Source organism: Tachysurus vachellii, chromosome 23 (genome assembly GCF_030014155.1).
Source record: "Tachysurus vachellii isolate PV-2020 chromosome 23, HZAU_Pvac_v1, whole genome shotgun sequence".
NCBI classification, from domain to species: domain Eukaryota; kingdom Metazoa; phylum Chordata; class Actinopteri; order Siluriformes; family Bagridae; genus Tachysurus; species Tachysurus vachellii.
In genome coordinates this window covers 1760516-1775202 of record NC_083482.1, presented here as the reverse complement: position 1 = coordinate 1775202, position 14687 = coordinate 1760516, and the positions used below count along the sequence as shown (strand labels likewise).

Below are 14687 nucleotides of genomic sequence, written 5' to 3'. Positions count from 1 at the left end.
TGACTGTGACTGAAGACTTTATTAAGTAATAAGCGAACTGCACAGAGACGACGTCCTCTTTCACATTTCTCAGTTAAACACTTTTTTCAGCTATCGTTCAATGGTACGATGGACGGCAGAAAACGAGTTTCAGGTGAACACACAAGAGGATGAAAGAAACTATGTAGAATGTTAGATTACTCCTCACTCACAACTCAGTGTGTCTCAGATAACAGAAATTATATATAGAAATTTACTGCATGCACTTGTACGTCGCCCCACCCTTACACATCAGTACCAGATATTAGGATCCAGTGCATTAGGAATAAAAACAAAACAAAAAACACAATAAATACAGATGATTCAACATGAAGCTCAATCAGGATCATGACACACAGCACCGCACGTGATCACAACACTAACGTGACGATTTCGCACTCGCTCGCCGATAAACACACAGGTTCCCGTTCGTTCGTTCACCCACAGTTTATATACATATATATTCGCTTCGATTTTCCGACAAAACAACAAGCATCAATAAATATTCATCATCCTTGCTACATATTCACAAAGCAACATTTTTGAGCTATATACACAAACTCTGAATGTATGGAATTGAGAAACCTGCACACACACACACACACACACACACACACACACACACACACACACGCAGCAGACAACAGTAACAATGCGTCGTAATGCACGGTTAATCCATGCGGATCTTCTGATTGGTCATCCTGTAGATGATGCTGTCGTAGCCTGGGTCCATGTTCCACAGGTTGTAGGAGATGACGATGACGGCGAGAGCCAACAGGATCATGAGCCACAGCACGATGTTAAACACTACAGCGTACTCGAAGTTGTACTTGTAGGCCAGATTGTAGGGGCTTCCTGGGTTACTCTGTGGGAGACAAAACAGTCTAAATGTTGTGTTTTAACAAACCGACACACAGCTTTATCACCTACAACCATATCAAAAGGGTGCATTTATTTATGAGCAGCTGTAAACAAAATTAGTGTTAAAGCCCAAAAGTGAACAACACAGGTTCTCGTGTCCCTGCACTGAGCACATGTTGGTAAGCGTGTGCATGCATCTGCATGCAGTCAGTACGTCTCTCGCTCAACACGTCTCAGCACGCAAGCTTCTGCAACTTAACATAAAACGGAAACAAGGTCAACTTTAATGTGGGGAAAGTTTAGAGAAACAAAAAGGACCTTCAGCACACTTGTTTGTACATGATGTGAACCACACGCTGTGGGTTAGCAAACTCTGACCATGTGTTTCTTTTTACAGCTAACCATCTACTTAACTGTCTGAAACCGGTAACCGTTTCCAAGCCCTGAACCACCTGAGACGTCACCTGCGTGTCTCCGCACGCACCTCGACCAGGTAAATCACCTACACTAACGCCATGTGTCTGAAAATCCACCAAACTTAATGGTCGCACTGCTGAGCAGGGAAATGTGGGCGGAGCCACAAAACAGACCAATAGAATCATCACAGATTGATGTCTGGAGTCACTTTTTAATTTACTATTCAGTAGTGCAGAGGTGATATATATGTATATACACACACAAGACAAACACCCTATGTAGTGACCTTGTGCCTTGTACAAAGATATGTGTGGAGGAGTTTAAGTATCTTGGGGTCTTGTTCACGAGTGAGGGAAGGATGGAGCTGGAGATTGACAGGCGGATCGGTGTATCTTCTGCAGTGATGCGGTCGATACACCGGTCTGTTTTGGTGAAGAAAGAGCTGAGCCGCAAGGCGAAGCTCTCTATTTACCAGTCGATCTACGTTCCTACCCTCACCTATGGTCATGAGCTTTGGGTCATGACCGAAAGGACAAGATCCCGGATACAGGCGGCCGAAATGAGTTTCCTCCGCTGGCTGGGCGCTCCCTTAGAGACGGGGTGAGGAGCTCGGTCACTCAGGAGGAGCTCAGAGTAGAGCCGCTGCTGCTCCACATCAAGAGGAGTCAGCTGAGGTGGCTCAGGCATCTGTTCCGGATGCCTCCTGGACGTCTCCCTGGGGAGGTGTTCCGGGAATGTCCAACCGGGAGGAGGCCCCGGGGAAGACCTAGGACACGCTGGCGGGACTATGTCTCTCGGCTGGCCTGGGAACGCCTCGGTATTCCCCCAGAGGAGCTGGAGGAAGTGTCTGGGGAGAGGGAAGTCTGGGTGTCCCTGCTCAGACTGCTGCCCCCGCGACCCGGCCCCGGATAAGCGGTAGAAGATGGATGGATGGATGGATGGATGGGTAGTCCTGGGGTCGGGTTTGTCATTGAGGTGCACAGTTTGGTGTAGCAGCGAGAGATGTGTGTATTTGGTGAACGTGTCCCACTAAGATGAAACCACAAATGGTTCCGGAATGGTTACAAAAGTCTGTCCATAGTGGTGAGCGGCGGTCTTATGAACTTTTCAGACATAATCTAAAAGTCTGGCGAGTCACAATCACTAGTCATGTGACAATCAGAGTGAGTTTGAGATTAAAGTCTTTGTATCTGGTGCATTAAACCACAAACCCCCGGTTCATATAAGCAAGCTAAGAGATTAAAGGTCTAAGAAGCAAAGATTTACAAACACTTACACATATGATGTACACAGGGATAAAAATGATTGTAGAGTTCACAGATTTCAGTATTGTTCAACAGAACTGTGTAGAACTGCAGTTTAGATATAAACTGGAACAAGACCTGCATCTAGGACCAGTGTTTTCAGACTATTAGATTTATTTGACTGTGTGTGTGTTTTTGTACTTGTTTGTGTGTGTGTGTGCATGTATGTGCGCGTGCGTGTGTGTGCACGTGTCTGACTGGTCTTGACAAAAATAAACTTGCGATACAGATGAGTCACATTGGTTATTGTTCATAACAGAAAAGATGACCGAGGTGTCTAGTGGTTTTGATTTGGACTTTTCAAATCTAAAGCGAGATTAATTCTATAATTAAAGTTTCAATAACAATTTAAATGTCAGGTTTTTTTTTTTTTTATAAAAACAGGTTTGTTATTTTTAACTATAGTTAATATAAAAGCATCATTTCCACTTCTACTAGTCCTCTGCTTTAGAAGACAGCGTCCACATAGACTGAATCTAGTGTTTCTATTTAAGCTCACAGTCCACTGACCGTTACACTTCATGTAAAGTTCCACCCACAAACAGAGCTTAAGACCAGCGCGATAACCTTATAAGGTCGTGCAAACGTACTGACTTCAAGATTGTTTACTGTGGTGCACAATATAAAACTCACCATCTGCTTAGCCTCCAGGATGGAGCGCGTCTTCCTGCTCAGCGGCGTCTCGAACGTCTTCACCGTCACCACCTCCACCACTGCATTGCTGCCATAAACGCCGTAGACCTCATCAGCAAACTAGAAGACGTGATGGAGACAAAAGAGAGGTTTAAGGAAGTGTGACAACATGACTGATCACTATTAATGTTAAATATCTCCTAGTTATAATTAAACGTGTCCTTGAGTGTGTGTGTGTGTGAGAGAGAGAGAGAGAGAGAGTGAGAGAGAAAGAGGTGTTTGTGGCTTAGTGACGATGTGCACGTGCAGGTTGAGGAAGAGTTTCCTCTCATTCAGCCACATGCAGAAGGATCTGAAAGCTGAACATATTTTCTGTGGTTTGTCACCTTCTGCAGTGCGGCAACCAGAATCTCACGAGCGTCCTTGAACTGAGGGGAATCTGTGCCGTAGCGCCGGGAGAGTTCCTCCATACCGGCAAGCTCCAGGGAGAAGAGATCAGGAGCCTGGTCCTTAGCCAAGTGCTTGTGTCTCATCAGCTAAAAAGAGAGAGAGAGAGAGAGAGAGAGAGAGAGAGAGAGAGAGAGAGAGAGAGAGAGAGAGAGAGAGAGAGAGAGAAGAGAGTATGAGAGAGAGAGAGAGAGAGAGAGAGAGAGAGAGAGAGAGAGGATATGAGAGAGAGAGAGAGGATATGAGAGAGAGGGGGGGAGAAAGAAAGAAAGAAAGAAAGAAAGAAAGAAAGAAAGAAAGAAAGAAAGAAGAGAGAGAGAGGATAAGAGAGAGACAGAGAGAGGTAAATATCTATTTCCTCACTACAGTAGTTAGTTATTCAGGTCTCTGTTGTTAACTTACCAGAGCAGAAATATCATGCAACACTTGAATCTCAGACAGGAAGAGCAGATCAGCCTGGAAACATACACATGATACTATATAAATAACTCAGTGTAAATGGAATAATAGATATGGAGAATCCAGTCAGATGTTTAAATACTGGGGACAGAAACTTCAGCCTGTTACCTCGTTGTTACGGCTCAGTGAGTTGAGCGGGAGTGAAGGCAGGACAGATCCGTCCTGTGACAGACGAGTGCGGATCTGCTGCAGAGTGACGGGCAAATCCTCGAATACTGTGTTGGCCATGCCCATCATGTACAACCTCTAACACACACACACAGAAAGAGGGAATTAAAACATGACTGATACATTTTCAGTGAAACAAGTTAATTATAATAAATAGAATCACTTGTTTATCTTTTGTTACAGCAGCTTGTTCTGTGTTTATATCGATTACGTTAATATTTTGATTTCTACTTCAGCTTTAAAGGCGATCCTGAGCGTCCTGAACGTCTGATCAGTGAGACTATGCAGGAACATCGATGATGTCACTGTGTCCATGAGCCCGAGTTCCAAGTTCTACATTTTCAGGTCAGCTAAAGTAGAAAAACTTACTGAGAACAGCAGAGGTGTCGGATATCAAGCCTGTTTCTATGGTAACCGAACTAGCGTGTGTATGCATGCATGTTTGTGTGTGTGTCCACTAAAAGTGTTCAGGTTTTTGTTCAGAATTATAAAGCTGTGTAATGTCTCTGTTCAGTCAGGAAGCAAGTTAAAACCAGGACTAAGTTCCTGCCTGGACTTTTTATTATAGCTCCTTCTCCACTAAAAAACAAAATAAAGTGAAAAGTAAAGTAGATACAGGAAGCAGTGTGTGAAGTAAGAGTGTGTGTGTGTATGTGTGTTAGATCTGCACACAGTTGTGTAGGAGCATTTACCTCCTCGCTGGGCGCGAGCTGGAGAACCACAGGAGTGCTCTCGGCAAACAGGGTGTGGATGGAGTTTGCGACACTGTCCAGGGTGAACGGCACCGTCTGAGACAGAGAGAGGAGGCAGTTTACATCTAGTTGTGGCAAACATGAACACATCACTCCCATTCTCAAAATCTCTACACTGGCTGCCGATTTCTCAGAGAATAGATTTTAAGATATTACTCTTTTTCTGTAAGTCTCTCCATAATACCGCTCCTCTCTACTTATCTGAGCTTCTTCATCCGTACTCTCCTATTAGAAGTCTTCGTTCATCTGACCAGGCCATGTTGGTGGTCCCTTGTGTACGGCTCAACCGTAGAGGAGAGCGTGCCTTTTCTGTGGCCGGTCCTAGACTATGGAACTCCCTGCCATTAGAGATTAGGACGGCACCCTCCGTTTCTAGTTTTAAGTCCATGCTAAAGACCCACTTATTTTCTCTAGCCTTTTCATGACTGCCCAGGGGTTTATGTTTGTTTATATTTTATTGTTTATATTTATATCACTTTCTTTTAAACTGGTTATTTTATTTAGTCTACTTTTTTAAACAATTCTTATTTTAACTTTTTGAACTCTATTTTTTTGTGTGTATGTGTGCATTTTTAAGTGTATACGTAATGTCAAACGCACGTGTGGCTGTTTGTAAATGTGCTATATAAATAAACTTGAACTTGAACTTTAGTAAGAGGGGAAATAAAAAACGCCACAGGAAATTATGCAGTGTCTCATGACTTAAAAAAAGGGAAGTTCAATGTGTAAAGTCCATAAATGCGCAACACAAACAACTGCAGGGGAAGTCTTCAACTGATTTACTTACTAAAAATGAATTCATCTCTCTATCTTACAAATTATCTATCATTCCATAGCTTCGTTTTTGTACAGTTAACAATAAATACTCCAATGAAATGAAAGACAGAGTGGCTGTGAACAACAGTGACAGGCGACGACTTTATACTTCCTTAAAAACACGTGAGGATTACAACACTCACGTTTTCCAGTGGATAAGTGGAGATGTTGGATGGAAGATCTAAACTGTCAATGCCACGGACGGTTATCAGGGCATTGGAACGTGGACGCTGGAACAGGGAGCCTGCTGCTAAACCTGGCCATTCGAGATCCTACACACACACACACACACACACACACACACATTAACTAAAATCCTAAAAAAAAACAAGCTAACATGGCCTTGTGACTTACAAGAAAAAAGTTCTCCAGCTAACAGGAAGTGTAGAAATCAACCTACCCTGAACAGATACAGTTACACAATACGCTTAGGGCAAAAATCTGCTGATCGTCTAGACATGAACATACTCGTGGTACAAACATTTGTCATTAGTTGAGCACACAAGACACTTACAGGACAATAAAAGCTGGTCCACTTTTAACGGTTTACCTCAAGGACGGAGAAGCCCATGGTGAGAGCCACCAGGTCTGGGATCTTCTCTCCAGCTAGTGGCCAATTTCCTGACCTGAAGTTCACATACTTGGGGCTACGCAGCACCGTCAGCTGGTCTCCAAAGACACCTGCAACAAAGTAGACAATACTTTACCTTTTACATCCTAACATAGTCTCACTGACTAGACACAACACTGTATATAAACACTCTATATGTATATATGAGGTACACTCAAGGATGCAGCATTTCCATGTGTGATTTGTGTTTAACAATCTCCTAAACAGCAAACATGCACAGACACAAGCGTTGACAGCAGTTCAGACTCTCTGTCTGTCTACTTCCTGCAGTAATAACACCACATTAAGTCCCTTATTACACGCTAATTAAACTGGATCATTTCAGCAACACTGGGAAGTAACATAAGTGTTAGTGCGCATGCTCAGACCTGACTGAACGCAGGTCATGTGACATCAACATTCATCTCGGTACTTTAAGCGATTTAAATTTATTTAAAAAGGTTTTCGTTGTCATATATATTTATATATAATTGTTGTGATGTAAGAATATAAAATGTGACACGTCTAAAAGGGACCATTTGGGATGAAACCCCTCAGTGTTAGCATCCGATGCTAACCTGACGCGCTCGTGCCATTCACACCGTCTGAACCTTTTATATAACGGTTGCTTTCACAACGCTAATCAATTCCAAGCGGACAAAAACAGCGACGTTTAAAGTTTTACCTGCTAAAACCGCGAGCGTAACGAAAACCGACGCGCCGTTCATCGTCCTTCGGGTTTGGAGAAGCGAAAACACGTCCTCGCGCACCGTGAATCAGCTGACAGGCTCTGCGCTGTGCGTGATGGCGTCATCTATTACGCACAGAGTCACGACGTGCAGACGTTAATTGATGGATTTTTTTTTTTAGCAATGTCGCCACTTAGCGGATGAACCTGTGTGGTGACTGAATGCTGTAATGTCGTGCACGGAATCCACAGGAGCGTCAACTTCAGGTTTGTTTTGTCTACTTTTGTAACGCCTCAAGACACAAAGGCGAATCAACAAACTTTAGTAAAGTTATTATTAATATTTCTCTACAGGTCAAGATGATAAATCTTAATGTACATTATCTACTATTTAAGAAAATATTTCCTGTTTGCGGTGTTTTATAATCTTTTGTTGCACTTCAGACCCTGTTTAAACTCATTAGGGACTTGATCATTAGCACAGCTGGGGGTTGATTAACACTAGAAAATCGCTTGATTTTTAGAATAAAAGTCCTGCATTTTAACTCGTAGTTTCTTAATTAAAAATCACTTGATTTTTAAATTTTAGAATAAAAGTCCTACATTTTAACTCGTGGTTTCTTAATTAAAAATCACCTTTTTAAATGTTCGAATAAAAGTGCTGCTTTTTAACTCGTAGTTTCTTCATTCAAAATCACGTTTTTACACTTTAAAATAAAGTACTGCTTTTTAACTCGTGGTTTCTTAATTAAAAATCACGTTTTACATTATAGAATAAAAGTCCTGCTTTTAATTCGTGGTTTCTTAATTAAAAATCCTTTTTTTTACATTATATAATAAAGGTCCTGCTTTTTAACTCGTAGTTTCTTAATTAAAAATCCTTTTTTTACATTATATAATAAAAGTACTGCTTTTTAACTCGTAGCTTATTAATTAAACTTCTTGTTGAAAGAATTATCCTCCTGCCTCTACATAAAGGACAGCACTTTTTAGAGGATCCACGTCATATTCAGAAAGATAAAGGATAAACTGATCCTCTCCTCACCTTTGGGGTCTTCTGTGTCTTTTATCTGCAAATGTGCATAGAGTTTACTTTTAACATAAGGAACAAATCTACAAGTCGGATACATTTTAAAAGGTGCACAACATCCCCTGTACCATGTACAAGTTAAAAACTAAACTTATTAAAGATTGTTCTGTATCCTGTAGGAAAGGTGTTTTTATATTTTTTGTTGAGAAATCTATTGACATTCTTTTCAGTCTTCCCCCAACTGGGAATGAAATCGAGTTTAAAGCACCGAACATACAGATGACGCAGAGCAGGGAGGGGGTTATTTTTTAATTATATATTTTGTTGTTGTTTGTTTTTGAGATGCAATTTCTCCAAAAATCTGAGGAATGATTCATGTGATCAGAATTTGCACAAGTATCGTCTTGAATAGTAACAATATGTTTGCTTGTTAAATAGAAGATCGAATGAAATTTCATCGAACAACATGAGAATTAGAGAATTAGCACCGGATGTACCGCAGCTGTAAATCACAGCCTTGACACGAAATGACACGGAGCCACTCAAGTAAAGTCACTTTTCGTTTCCGTCGGCTTGCATTACCACGTTTGCCCACATGGAGGAGCTCTTGCTACATTAGAGTTTTTGATAGTTTGACGACTTCTCACGGACTCGATGTTTTTATTTATTTATTTATTTATTTGATCTTTTTTTGTATATTTATTCTTTAGCATTTCTTTGCAAAAAATTAATTAAATTAACTAAAAACAATCTTTCAATTATATCATTTAAACAAATGTGTTTTGCTAACTTAAATCTTCAGTTACAAGCTCGTTGCTCAGGCCACGTGTTAATTTTTCAATTGTTTTGTAAGCCTCGTTCGCGCTCTCAGTCTGCACAGCACTGGGATTTTACTTTCCCATAAGATGATCAGTGGTTGCAGTGCTGGCTCAGGGGTTTACCGAATGGCTGGGAGTCTTTTACACCATATTTATACTGGCTTCTGTTTCACATGGATAAGCCGCACGAGCTGTCATAGGAACTGTCATAGGACTGTCATAGGAAAAGTGGCAATACTGTAGCGTTTATATTAATGCACTCGTTTAGTTCATTATTGTTTCTATAGAAACTGCTTATTCTCAGGGACTTTTACAGCAGACCATCGTTGATATTATTATGAAGTTTTCTGTAAGGAGACATTTGTTTAACATTTATAGAAAGAGTCTCCAGTGTCAGAGGTAAAGCTGTGACTTTACACTGTTTTGTCTTATTAAGAGAGAAACACAAGAGGTTGGTGAGAGAACGTCTGTTTATAGCTGCTATAACGTAAGCGATAACTTTGTTCTTGTTGCGTACGATCCTTAGTAACTGTCAGCGTTTTATTGTCTAGTCCTGACTGTGTTTAGCTGCTATCAGCAGTTTTTGTTTTTTTAAAAAAGCCCCACTTTACTGCATGAATGAGGACATTTCCAGTGAGGACGTTTTTCAGTCGAAAGCGTAAAGGTTCTGGTCGTGTGATTTAGCAGCTAAAAAGCTTGTGTTAAAGTCGTAATTGCGTAAATTACGATTTGTAACTGCAATATTTATGTAATAAAGATGTAAATGAATTTTTCATTCAAAGCTTCATTAAGATTCGTAAAATCTTTCAGTCACAGTTTGAGTTTTTTTGTTTTTAATATAGTTAAGATTTCATCATTGCCTCTGCGTACGATGGCATGTGACAGGAGAATAATTGCGTGAGAACGGTTCCTCTTTTAGATGGTAATGTTGACTCCGAGGCGAGGTCTCCGCCTGTGTGTTCCCTAAAAAAAATAAAAAATAAGCAAGGCTTCCTGAATCACAACGAATTAGACATGGCCTTTTCAGTTTAATCAAAATTTTCATTACATGCCGTGTGAACTATGAAAAGTGTTTCTAATGGAATTTCTCTCCAGCTTGGGGATTGTAAAAATGCAGCATGCAGGATAACATCGTTTAGAGTGTTCTGATATTTCATTGTACAAATGCTATACACTTAGAACATTTAGAGCTACTTGCTGATCGAAGAATAGTTCTGTGTAGAACCCTATACCGATATCCACCAGTCAGAAAGTTCTGTAGAAATCCTAGAGCACCGAATTATCCAATGATTCTATAAAGAACCCTTAAGAAACTTTTCTCCTCTGTATCATGAAGCAAGACTTCATGTTGCACACATTTATCCAGTTCTACACAAAATATTTAGAGACCTTAAATGTTGGAATTTTATACCTTTAGATCTTTAAGGATTTTTTGCTCAAAAAGGGTTCCAATTAGAACCTTTTTGGAAGCTAATAACCCTTAATTATTTAATAAGCCACAGACGAATTTGGGATGATTTAAGCTTTTAAATCAATTTTCTTCACTTGAAGGCCTTAGAAAAAAGTGAAATACTCAATTATCCAAAGTTTTAGATTAAAGGATTTTTAGTTTCCAAAAAAAAAAAGGTCTGTTTGTTTAAGATTGTAAAACATTTATTTGTACGGTTCTTTTATCGAAACCTTTTAAGGGTTTGAAGCTTAGAACCGCACTCTTACATCAGAACACACAAAGTGTTTTTTATCCATACTCTGTGTGGAGTTCTTTAGCGGTTCTTTCTAAAGTTGTCCAAGGAACTTTTAAGCGTTCCCACCAAGGAACAAGGGATAATTAAGGATTCTTGCCATGCAAAAGATGGTTCTCGGGTCTAAATGTTGACCGTGTTCTATATACAATATACTAAGGAACATTAGATCAAAGGAACCATTGTAGAATATTATCTGATGAATTTTGTATATTTTTTTTAATTCTACAGTATTATGACATCACAAATCAAATTGAAAATCATATGATTTGAGTACTAGCTAATTCAACATTAAAGGGTGATGCAATTAAGGAAACAAAAGGAAATGAATAATGCAAATTACCGTTTAAGGGAATTGTTACTTTACTGGATTCAGTCAAGTTTCTTAAATTGAGGAATAGAGAAAGTGTCACTGTTTCAGAAGCTTTGTCTATTTTTCCGTCTCACATCAAAAAAACACATGGCATCAACTAAACGCTTAATTTTACAGCTTTACCTCTGACTGTAATACATGTTGGAATACACTGAGACTCCTTACATACATGTTAAAGAAACGTATTAAGTAACACGTTTTAGTTTGTTCATTATCCGTACTTATCCCTGTGCAGTAGCTGTTCCTATTCACACTAACGGTAACAATTCTCCTGGAACTAATACGTTCATTTGGAACGCCAGAGGAATCGTGAACCGCCCCTTTAACCCCGCCCCCTGAGTATATTCACGTCAATTTATCCTACTGCTAATGAAGCAGAGAAGTGTGAAAGGGTGGACAGAAAGGAGAAAAAAATCTTAAACCTAGCTTTGCTCGAAGGAACATTTAAAGGGAATAGTCATCGAGGGAATTGCCCATAATGCTCAGCGTGGGAAAAGGAAACATTAGTCATTAAAGTCAGGGTTTTCAGACCAGCACTTCACCACAAGATCTGTTTTTTCTCTGTTCTCACTTTCTTTTGATTAGTCATAATGCCCAGTTTCATCATACGGCCACAGAGAAGAGCTGATAATCGGTTATGCAATATATTCCGATGTGGGATCAGAGGGATATAGTTTATTCACAGTAATAAGTTCATTACAGATATAGACAGGAAATTGTGTTTTTTTTTTTTTTTTTTACTAGTGTGTAACTTTATCAAAATATCATCAAATTATTTGTTCTTGTTCTAGGCTGTTCTCGGATGGACTTGTAGGCCACAAACTAATTTTTAGCCTGCACACTCTGGTACTAAACTGTACCTTTCCATGTTGCTGTAGTGGTGCCCTTATCATATCTTTAATACGTCAGTGAAGTAAAGTATACACTGCACACACCTAATACACCACCCTACACTCTCAAGGCTAAAGCTACTGGACCTTCACCTATTTCTACATTATTTTTAAAGGTTAATTATTAAACTTAAAGGTGCGAAACATGCACCTTGATGGTAGCATACCAATGACAAGGATAAATACAGTCCCCCCCCCCCTTAAATTTCTTTTTTTTATTTTTTTTATTTTGAAGTATTAATTTTGAATATCGTAGGCCACACTCAGGAACAAAGCTACTGAACTGCACTCTTCCTTGTTGCTGGACTGGTTCCAGTTAACGGTTGCATCTTGCATCTTTTCTCTGGCATTATATAATAAGAAAATAATACTAATCTCACTTTAGTAAATTTACAAAAGAAAAATTCTCCTTTCATCTTCACTTTCAAAGTACTTGTTGACGAGCTCCACAATGTACCTTCACCTTTTTTTTTCATAATCAGATGTTTGCATTTGTTTTTAAAACGTGTCCCGTTTATCCGAGTTTTCAACTTGAATATTTAAAATCAGGAGATTTATACAGTTTGTGATAAAAAATTAAGAAATAAATGTCGTCTATATTGTTAAATCACTCTTAAATACTTTAGGTTTAAAAATAGATTTGTTTTGTATGTTTTTCTAGTTTTAACATTTTAGATGTGCTTTTTAAATACATGCACCCTCCCTGGTAAGAACATGCTGAAGGTACCTATGGAATCATCCGAGCCATAAGGAAAAGCACAGTTTGGAACCTTTCACTTCTGAGTGTGTCTCTGAGTGTATGCACGTGCCAGTCCAGGTTATTTTTCCCATCTAAATTAATTATGCACAACTCATTACCCCCTCCCCCGAGTAAAGCCTGCGACCAGTGGGGCAGTAATGGAGCAATTTGGGACGAGACCCAAGTTCCCAAGCCTGTCGTTTTTTTATGGAGCGCGCGCTCGCTGGCGCCTGCCAGGGACAGTTTTCTTGACGAGAGCGCGCACATTAAAGCACCGACCGTTCGGGTCGTATTAGAGCTCGCGCTAACGGACCTGCATTCAAGAGGCACCCACCCATACCCTCCCACCCCACCCCACCCCACCCCACCACCACCTTTTCGTCTTTTCTTTCTCAGCGGGAATCACGGAGAGGCACAATGGGGAGATGTGGGGACGGGAGATCGGATTAAGTAGCGCGCACACACACACGCATTTTGGATGGAAGTGTGTTCAAAGAGTTGGAGCTAAAAAAAAAAACTGTTGGATTGATAACGTGTTTGTGGATGATGATGATGATGATGATGATGATACAGTTTGCCATAGTGCAAATAAACGCGCAACCCATCCAGTACAATCTGGAAGTGTGTAATAGCCATAAGCCTTTAATTATATATACGCAAATGGTGTTAAGTGTCAAAGTGGTAGCATAAAAAGAGAAAAATGTAAGACGTTTGGTAAAAAGAAGACCCCAGGATCTCTGTTGTTCGTTTGGTAACATTGTGTTTGTTAAAATCTACAAAAATCTGTTCATTTTAAACCTGTTTAGACCAAGAGGCCCAAAGCACCGTATCTTGTGTATGGCTGTTTTTGTTTCTGTATTGTCTCATTTTAACTTGTACAGAAATGGTCATGGACGGCTTTCAACTCCATCTGACTGGAAATGGCCTTGGCTTACAGTATATTTAATTATGTATAATGTCTATGAGTGTGTGTTTGGTATATGTAGACACTCAGCATTGTTCACTCCGGTATGAAATCGGAGGCCATTATATAACTTGCATATATAAAATCTCATGGGTTTTGGGTAGATAGATAGATGGATGGATCGATGGATGGAGCAAAAAACATTAATAGAATGAAGGCTTTCCCCAGTTAGGCCTTGAGTCCCAGCTCGCGCGAATATCGTTGTTCTCTGTAAAGCGTATACAGCGGGCACGATGCGAGCACGCGCGGCGCAAACGGGACGCTCTTTTGTCGGTTTTGCAGCTGAAACATTACTCAGCCTCGGCTTTTTGACCGCTTTAATCCTCCTCGTGCTCAGTAACGCTGTCGTGTGTGTAACATTTTCTGACGTTATTGTCTTTATTCACGTGAACATGCGGCCAGAGCTCAGGAGACTCGAGCGCTAAAATAAACACTTAATTCATCCCATATTCCAAAAAAAGGTTCATTTTTAACCCGAGCTGGTGCTTTTATTATTGCTCTATCCCTTTATCATTTCTCGTTCTTCTTTGCTTCCCCCCTCAACTTTCCTTCTTTCTTGCTTTCCTAAGTTATAATTATTGTTCTACTTGTTTTTAAAGTTAAAGTAAGGTTACGGTCCCTGGTCCTGACGCACATGTGTGTGTGTGTGAGAGAGAGAGAGATGTAACTCTGTGCCTCTGAGACGCGAGCGTTTTCTATGTAAACACACTGTAGTTGTGGTGTTGTTTCGTGTCCGTCAGGCTGCCGGTTTATTTTGTTCTCTCTCTCTCTCTCTCTCTCCCTTCCTCCCCCTTCTTCCCCCCTCTCCTCGCTCTTTTTTCTTTCGCGGGCGTCGCGCGGAGGTTTTTATGGTAATTGCGGTCCCCCCCTCGACTGGCCTTCTGGGTAGGGCGAGAGAGCGAGTGAGCGAGAGTCTGTGTGTGTGTGTGTGTGCGCGCGCGTGCGTGAGCGAGTGAGT

The 14687-nt window shown here is 40.4% G+C and overlaps 1 protein-coding gene across 2 annotated transcripts; it reads right to left on the bottom strand.

The window, feature by feature from the left end:
- Positions 1–7319, bottom strand: atp6ap2 (ATPase H+ transporting accessory protein 2). Of its 2 annotated transcripts, none has more exons than XM_060859795.1 (9): positions 7171–7319; positions 6426–6556; positions 6019–6147; positions 5000–5095; positions 4248–4385; positions 4083–4136; positions 3620–3769; positions 3234–3353; positions 1–883 (listed from the first exon to the last, which is right to left on the bottom strand). In XM_060859795.1, exons 1-9 carry the CDS (start codon positions 7211–7213, stop codon positions 689–691), a joined length of 1056 nt encoding a protein of 351 aa, XP_060715778.1. In that variant the 5' UTR covers positions 7214–7319; the 3' UTR covers positions 1–688. The 2 variants fall into 2 exon arrangements, with proteins under 2 accessions (XP_060715778.1, XP_060715779.1); XM_060859796.1 differs by having other exon boundaries at positions 3620–3754.
- Between the last annotated feature and the right edge of the window lie 7368 nt (positions 7320–14687).